Below are 9,107 nucleotides of genomic sequence, written 5' to 3'. Positions count from 1 at the left end.
GTTAGTAAAGGAATTAATCCATTTGATGTTGTTGTAATGATTTCAATTAGATGATCCTATTAAAATGTTTAATGAACTAAAAACAAAATTATGAGAATCATAAACAGCATGTTAAAGATTTTACAACAGAAGTCTATGACAAGTTAGAAGCCAGAAATAGAAGATCAGTAGACGATGTTGGTGAAATTAATGAAAAACTTACTAATTTTTAAAGAGTCTTTTGATAAGTTTAGTTTAGATGCTACGAAAACTTTTGAGAATATTGGTCATAAATTTGTTGAATACAATGATTCTTATGCTGTCAAATTTCAAAAATTAGAAAAAAAAACTTAATAATATGGAGGAAGATCTTACTGAAATAGGTATTCGCGTAGGGTTTTATGCACGATAAATTTTCCCTAAATAAATGGCGCTCATATATTGTGTGAGGTGTAAGGCAAAAACTGAAACAAATGATATAAAATACTATGCAAATATCAATGGAGTTAAAAGAATTTCGGGAAAATGTGCTGAATGTAACTCAAAAAAGAGTCAATTTATAAAAACTTGATTTTGAAATTTTTTCCTAATAAATAGAGATGGCGGGACATTACAGTGCTTTCGATCTTTTTATCATGCAACACGAAAGAGATTTGAAAAAAGAACATTGGATGACATTTCTCAAAAAATATGAATTATCCGAAGATATGATGAGATTATACGTAAACAAATTGAATTGGTATAACATTGCTAAATATCAAACTTTATCATCAGAGTTCATTCAAGAAAATATACATTATCAATTAAAAGATCATATGTTCTGTTCTTTGTCTCTATCAACACTTGAGTATAAAGTTTTTGGATGAAAATAAAGATACAGTTGATTGGAACAATATTATAGATAGCGGTTACTATCCTGTGCAAATTTTATTGAAATATGTGACCGAGATCGCAAAATTTAAGGAAGAGAATCCTGAATATGACGAAGTAGATCATTAAAAATGACTCTAATCTTTTTAATTATTTTACTAAAATTTATATCTTTTTATATAAAAAACGTACATTAGATCGATGAAAAAATGATATCTTTCTTATACATGATGTTTAAAATTTCTAAAATTTTCTCTTATTAAATGGCGGACTACAGAAAATATGCTAGTGATATTGAAAGGGCGGAGTTTAAAAATTTCTATCCAATTAGTAAACAACATTTGAATGAAACCGAATAAAAGAACTGAGTTTAATATTGATTTTGGAGATAACTTTTGCTCGTCTAACTTCCAGTTTTTATATTTCTGGACTTTAACAAAACAAGATGGTCAAGCATATCTTGGAACTGATAATGTTAGATTAATCGATAATTTTATACCGTTTTATTTTCTAAGATTGAAGTAAGAAAACACAATAAATTGATAGAAGAAGTCGAAAAACTGTGGCCAATAAGCACAATTAAAAGGAACTATTTCGTATTCAAAAAGTGATGTTATTTCTCAAACTTCTAATGGCTTTTTGAATCAGATTTTAAATTTGGTGTTTTTGAAGCAGCTGGAAATTTATCTCATTTTGGATTAGGATTTTTTGAAAATGTTACTATTCCGATCTATAAAGGAGGATTTTATCTAAGTTTTTATAAGAGCAGAAGACGATGATGTGATTCTGAAGACTGCAAACTGGAAATGTTATGCCTGTTGATGGAAAAATAACAATTACAGATTTTTGTATTAGAGTTCCAATGATTGATTATAAAACCACGAGTAAAATTAGGTTGATTGAATGAAATTACAAAAAGTCAAAACATTATGTTTAATTTTCTAGATTGGCAATGTATTGAACAAAAAGGTATTTCCGGAACAACTTATTCGTTCGATATTACAAATATTTATAGAAATATCTTCAATCCCAAGTTCGTTATCATTGGTTTTCAAACAGGTAGACAGAATAATCAAGAAAAAAATCCTTCAAAGTTTGATAGTTTGGATGTAAAAAAATATCAGAGTAAAATTGAACGGTTCTTATTATCCAGATGAAATTACAAAACTTAAACATTTCAGGAGGTCTTTTCAGAATCATGTATCAGATGTATCAAGATTTTAAGAAAGTTTACTGTAAATAATAAGGAAATGTATTACAATCCTAAAAGAATTTTTAGCGAATAGACCTATTTATGTCATTGATACAACAAAGAGTATGACAAATATTTCTGGTTCAAAGAACGATATAATTATCAATATGGATTTTTCAAAAAGCTGTTACAAACTCGACATGTTATGTGGTTGTGGTTTCTGAGAAATTTTTAGCCTATGATGTGATTAAGAACGATATTAGAGAAATTCAGTAAAATTCACGTTATTTTCACTATTATTCATCGGATAATTTTAAAACTTTACAGAATTGTTAAAGACATTGATATAAGTATTCATTTTTAATTTCAAAAGAATATCTTAAAAAATGGGGGATGATATTAACAAAAAACTATTCCAAGGTCAATCTTAAGGGTTGGGACCGGAAGTTATGATTTTAAAAAATACTTTAATATTTACTGATCCTATATACCAAATTTCAGCAAAAAAAGCTCCAATAGTTCTCGAGATATAAGAGTTTTTAAGATAAGGGATGATTGGGGTAGTTTTTTGAAAATTTTGTTATTTTCATGAAATTTTAAGTTGAACTCGCTTGTTTTTTGAAGTTTCAGATTTTTCTGATAATTTTTTTTTATTTTTTTATGAATATTAAGAAATAGGGGATGATTTCACCCTTATGGATAAGTTAAGTCGAAAGAGTTAAGTATTTACTATATGTGTACCAAATTTCATTAAAATCGGTTGAGTGGTTTTTGAAATATAAAATTATTAATAAACTTGTAAACTAGCACTCCTAATTGAACAACTTATATAGCAGAGATATAGCTTATAACTTTCGAGACTCTCCGTAGCTCAGTTGGTAAGACGCTTGCCTTCAAAGCCTGAGGTTTCTGGGTTCAAATCCCAGAGCTTCAGGCGCGCTTTTTATTGAGGAAGACATGGTTGTCGTTCAGTGGTTGGGGACAAGTCTTTTACACGAGTGGCCATAGTGTAATGACTATAGAACAAGCCGAGTAATGACAACTGTGGTTGGCGCGCCATTTGCTTCCTCACCTTTCCACTTCATTCCTTAATTCCTTCTCTTCCTTAATTCGTACATTCCTTCTCTTCCTTAATTCGTTTCATTACATTCATCATTCACATCATTCATTAATACAACATTACACTTACAAAACACCCGACACAAATTCCCTAATTGTATCTCTCCATCAACTTCTACACAGTAGTTACCAAAGAAAAATGAGACTTGGGAACAAAAAAATTCCAGAGTCTAAGACCCGAATTACAGCTCCTAGCCATTAACTTGGTTGGACAGTAGCAGTGCAGGGCCAAGTCTCTAAACAATAGACACCGTAGAAGTTGAATGTGATGTGATTCCCCATAGCGCAAAACACGCACACTAACAACACTACACCAAATACACAATCATTCATTTTGTCTTTTACAATAATTGATGATGTTCATATTATTCTCTTTCATTCCTTCTAAAACTTCAAAAATATACTCTTTCGCTGATGAAAAATCTCGATTTCTTCCGGTATAATCTTTGTAATCGTACACATAATATCCTAAATAGTTGTACAATAGAATGAAATTATTTCTATTTATCTCTGTTGTAGAAATGTAAACACAAACATTTGCGCTGAAAAATCTATATCTCGGCAGACTTAGTTCCATAATCTCCATTTATAAAAAAATCTTTTTGTTTTAAATGGAAGAGTATAATGCCAACTGTTACAAGTGTTCTAATAGAGGAGAAATTATCGATAAAAAGATATTTTAGTTTGTAGAGGTTGTAATTTAATTTTGTTAGAAAGACCTAAACCTAAAGAAATTTCGAAATAAATTAACACATTTGAATAACCTGCTTACAAAATTGCAATATGGAGACAAGAAGCAAACAAAATTTGTTACAGAATTTTAGAAAACAGAATAAAAATTTTTACTTATCTCTTGGAACCATTGACAAAATTATTTTCCTTTTCAAGAATACAATTAGGTTTGTAGGTATCGATACACACGTTTATTATGAAAAGATATTACCTGTATTTTTTTCATTATCTGGATGTTGAATTTGTTTATGATTTTAAGCCAGAAATCCTCGATGATTTTATAGTACATTTGGAGAAATTAAACGGAGAACCTCTTGAAAAGAATGCGGTTTTACTCACATTCTCCCCGACTTCTCGAGTGAAGGTTAGCGAATTTCATTTTTTCCGTCTTTAAATTTTTTCTATTTAAATGGAGTTCTTGAAGGAGTTAAATGATATTGGAGAATGTAAGTTTAAAGAGTATAAGAAGTTAAAATGAATTGGAAGAAAGGAAGAAACATAGAATCTTGAATTTGGAGAAAATGAAAGATAAATTCGGGTTTACAATAATTGCCGAGTTGGAAGATTGTAAAGTAACACTTGCCGAACAGATTTTTGAGTGTTTTTGGATGAAAAAAAGATTAAAGAATTAAACAAAAATGAAAAATTACACTTGATTGTTACTGAGGAAAGAAGACTATAAAAGATAAAGAAAATTATAACAATGAACTTTGTAGAATAAAGTCTTAACTCTAAAACTTGCAGTCCCTCCCCACGTCATAGTACTGTTTTGATAACCATAGTTGGTGTCTTTCTTCATAGGAATCACATGGAATATTATCTACAGTAATACCTTTTGGTTTCACACAAAATGTGGCTATATTCTATAAAGAAAAAATTCTATAATGCTCTTTAATGAATTGTGTTGATAATTCTTGATACTCACAAAAATTCCTAAGAAATTCATCAATTAAGTCTTGATTATCTTGAAAGGACGTATAATATGGGAAAAATGTCATAAAAAACGATGAAAACTCTCTGTTTGGTTTATTTTTTTACTTTCTTTTCAATATCTTTCGTAATTATATTAAATATATAATCCCTTATTTTTTTCGTTTTTTGTGTGTACACGTGTGCAGTTTTCGTTCTTTCTGCAAAAGACTCTACAAGTTCTTTTAATTCTGTTTCATTTAAAGACGGTATCAACTGTTGTTGAGAATAAACCGGCAATTCACTGAATTCATCTTTGTTGCACTGTTTTAATGCTAGAAATTGTAGAGACTTTGGTGAGTTCATGTTGTTTATTTAGTAGAAAAGTTTTTTATTAAAGTATGTTTTTAGTAAAAATGTTTTAAATTGATTAAATTTTATTAAGATTTCGAAGATTTTTCCTTTATTCGTAGCAGATTTGACAACATTTTACAAAGCACAGCTTAAGAAAGTAGAAGCAAACAGCTGTAGATTTGGTTAATTTTTCATTCCACAGAGTAGATAGTAATGTACCGATCGCTTTTGGAGACGAACGACTGTAGATTCGGTTAATTTTTCATTGAGATTTGCTGTGTTATTTCTCAGCTTCCTTTATGGTACATTGAACAGTATTTTACATTGCTTTTCGGTCGGCTCCGAAAGTGCGCCAGGAACCCCATATTACTATCTACTTATATATATATATATATATATATATATATATATATATATATATATATAAAATACATAATAACTGCAGAAACATGTATTTCTCTTCCAGAACGAAGTCTCAAACCAGATATAGTCCAAGGAATTTTATTTTAGTTACACAACGTATTAAAATTTTCAGTAACCATTTTGGTTAGTGAAGTACACTGATACATCCTAAAGTACCTTTCTATTCCTCTCTGCCAACTATATAAGCTGGAATCAAGAGGCTGTCCTCTGATATTTGTTTTGAAATGTGTCACAATAACTGAAAATATATGTTTTGCTGAGAACCAGTATACCTACAAGATCTACGAGGATCAGTTGGAATTCTGATTTATATGTAGTAAGTTAGTTGTTCATATGGTTTTCCTTGATTTAATGCTTTAAAAAGGAGGTTGATGATATCGGTACCGAAGGATATTTTAGTTCAAGCTGTCTCTAGTAACCTTTTACTGGTAACCTAATATCTGGTACTATAGTTGACTGAGCGTCAGTGAAGCCTATATTTTAAAGGGTTAACAAACATTCTGTCTGTCCGTAGGACAAGGGGATTCGCAAACCTTCTGTCTGTCCGTAGGACAAGGGGATTGGCAAACCTTCTGTCTGTCCGCAGGACAAGGGGGTTGGCAAACCTTCTGTCTGTCCGTAGGACAAGGGGATTGGCAAACCTTCTGTCTGTCCGTAGGACAAGGGGGTTGGCAAACCTTCTGTCTGTCCGTAGGACAAGGGGATTGGCAAACCTTCTGTCTGTCCGTAGGACAAGGGGATTGGTAAAGCTTCTGTCTGTCCGTAGGACAAGGGGATTGGCAAACCTTCTGTCTGTCCGTAGGACAAGGGGATTGGCAAACCTTCTGTCTGTCCGTAGGACAAGGGGATTGGCAAACCTTCTGTCTGTCCGCAGGACAAGGGGGTTGGCAAACCTTCTGTCTGTCCGTAGGACAAGGGGATTGGCAAACCTTCTGTCTGTCCGTAGGACAAGGGGATTGGCAAACCTTCTGTCTGTCCGTAGGACAAGGGGATTGGCAAACCTTCTGTCTGTCTGTCCGTAGGACAAGGGGGTTGGCAAACCTTCTGTCTGTCCGTAGGACAAGGGGATTGGCAAACCTTCTGTCTGTCCGTAGGACAAGGGGGTTGGCAAACCTTCTGTCTGTCCGTAGGACAAGGGGATTGGCAAACCTTCTGTCTGTCCGTAGGACAAGGGGATTGGCAAACCTTCTGTCTGTCCGCAGGACAAGGGGGTTGGCAAAACTTCTGCCTGTCCGTAGGACAAGGGGATTGGCAAACCTTCTGTCTGTCCGTAGGACAAGGGGGTTGGCAAACCTTCTGTCTGTCCGTAGGACAAGGGGACTGGCAAACCTTCTGTCTGTCCGCAGGACAAGGGGGTTGGCAAACCTTCTGTCTGTCCGTAGGACAAGGGGGTTGGCAAACCTTCTGTCTGTCCGTAGGACAAGGGGATTGGCAAACCTTCTGTCTGTCCGTAGGACAAGGGGATTGGTAAACCTTCTGTCTGTCCGTAGGACAAGGGGATTGGCAAACCTTCTGTCTGTCCGTAGGACAAGGGGATTGGTAAAGCTTCTGTCTGTCCGTAGGACAAGGGGATTGGCAAACCTTCTGTCTGTCCGTAGGACAATGGGATTGGCAATCCTCCTGTCTGTACAATATCTCAAGAATGAAATGAGCTGCAGGCTTGAGATTTAGCATGAAACTTAGCGAAACAGGTTACGTGACAAGTAGTCTGGGTTACTCTAAACTGATGGTTTTATCTAATTATTATCTCATTTTTATGACCTCGGATCATTAAAACATTAAGTTTTTATAACGACTTGGATTGTTGATATTAATATTCCAGAGTATTAATATATAAATCATCAATAATACATCCAAGACGATATAACATATTTTTTGATTAGTAAAGATCCTAGTGAATATTAAGTACAATGTATTACTAAAATTGTTAACTATTAAATATTATCTGGTTTGTCTAAAATAAAAATCACAGTTCTAAATAAAAACAATGGATTTATTTTTAACTGGCAAATTAATAAGTTCAACGTTTCAGAATTTTTATCACTCTATTTTCCACAAAGAATTGACAAACCTTTTTGTAAATTTAAAAATTCCTTTGGTAAGAAATAAAAATATTAATCAAATTATCAAACTAAAAATCAGAGCTCTCTTCTAAAATAAAATAATAAAGTTTTAAAATAAAATGAAATACCGCTTGGAAATAATTAAAATAAAAATGTTCAATTCTAAGTTCACTCAAAATACAAAATAAAATTTCAACTTCTCTTTACACTATTTGAACCTTAACTTTCAAGTCTCTGCAATTCAGATTACAACTCTCTCTCTAACAATTATAAAGTTCAATTAATTTTCAATTAATAATTCACAATAAAACAGTTCCAGTTAAATATTAATAAATTACTACTTTTTTCAAATCTCAAATAAAGTTATTAACAAAGTTCAATTTTAATTCACTTCTCTTGCAAGCATGAACCCAATGTAACTTGTATGATTCTATTATGCTCTATTGTTCTTCGAGAATAAGTTGTTCAGATTGCTCTGTAGTTTCTATGAATTTAATTTTTCCTATAAAAAAGACAACAAAATTAATTTAATATCAGATCAAGATGACTATTTCAATAAAACGTACAATAAAGTGGTGCTTACCTCAAAATCATTCGCAGAAAAAAAATTTAAGAAATACGGCGCACTGCAATTAACTTTACTCACGAAAATAACCAAAAGAAGAGCGAAAATTATGAGCGGGCGCTTAAATACTTCCCTTTCCAATCAACTATGCAGGACGTCCGTGGTGCTCTCTCATTGTTCCAGCTGTATCAAACCAGGAGAACAATACTCACAATAAGACAAGTTCTAATCAATTCAAGGCAGTCAACCTGCCTTCCTAACAATTTAAAACTACCAGTACTAACTTGCCAAAGGATTACATGTTCGATTTTACCCTGACATTTCACAATCTAATCTAAAATTAAGTCCCAATATTTCGATCCCAAAATTTTTATTTAATTTAAGTTTTAATTAAAAATAAATAAATCAATGTAGCTTTAAAAACGCTACAGTTTTATAGAACTAGAAAAAGACTTTCAAATTTGTATGTAATAGAAGCCATTTATTTGCTATTAAATATTTACTTGACATTATACAATGAGTACCTCAAAATATCAGAGCTACAGACGGTCAAGATGATGACTTGAAATAGACGCGTAATATATGAAGGGTTGATAAAAACTTAATATTTAGATATTATTATTATTACCTTAACTGATGGTACGAAGGATGCAAAAGAAATACTAAAACAGTAAATTTTATTGTAATTTGGATTCATAATGGAAACCAGTAGCAATTGGTAAGTAATTTAACAATCTAATGTACAGGTGATACACCAACTAAGTCAGGAACTATTTACTATGAAAAATAAAACACTGCTGTGTATGAGCCTTTAGGAAAGTCTGTTAGTTAATAGTTGGAAGGTGTTCTTTTTCCATTTAAATTTTATTTCAAATGTTTATTAATAATAAAAAACCGAAAT

At 32.1% G+C, this 9,107-nt stretch overlaps 1 protein-coding gene across 1 annotated transcript; it reads right to left on the bottom strand.

Annotated features, from left to right (window-relative positions):
* Positions 1-6,058: 6,058 nt before the first annotated feature.
* On the bottom strand, positions 6,059-7,252 carry LOC124365500 (cell surface glycoprotein 1-like). Its single transcript, XM_046821483.1, has one exon. It carries the CDS (start codon positions 7,250-7,252, stop codon positions 6,059-6,061), a length of 1,194 nt encoding a protein of 397 aa, XP_046677439.1.
* Between the last annotated feature and the right edge of the window lie 1,855 nt (positions 7,253-9,107).

The sequence above is a fragment of the Homalodisca vitripennis genome, chromosome 6 (genome assembly GCF_021130785.1).
Source record: "Homalodisca vitripennis isolate AUS2020 chromosome 6, UT_GWSS_2.1, whole genome shotgun sequence".
NCBI lineage: Eukaryota > Metazoa > Arthropoda > Insecta > Hemiptera > Cicadellidae > Homalodisca > Homalodisca vitripennis.
This window is presented reverse-complemented; position numbering and strand designations above follow the sequence as displayed.

What these genes read in the sequence shown, in the direction of transcription:
- LOC124365500 (XM_046821483.1), bottom strand. Translation starts at nt 7,252, where the DNA reads ATGCTAAATCTCAAGCCTGCAGCTCATTTCATTCTTGAGATATTGTAC.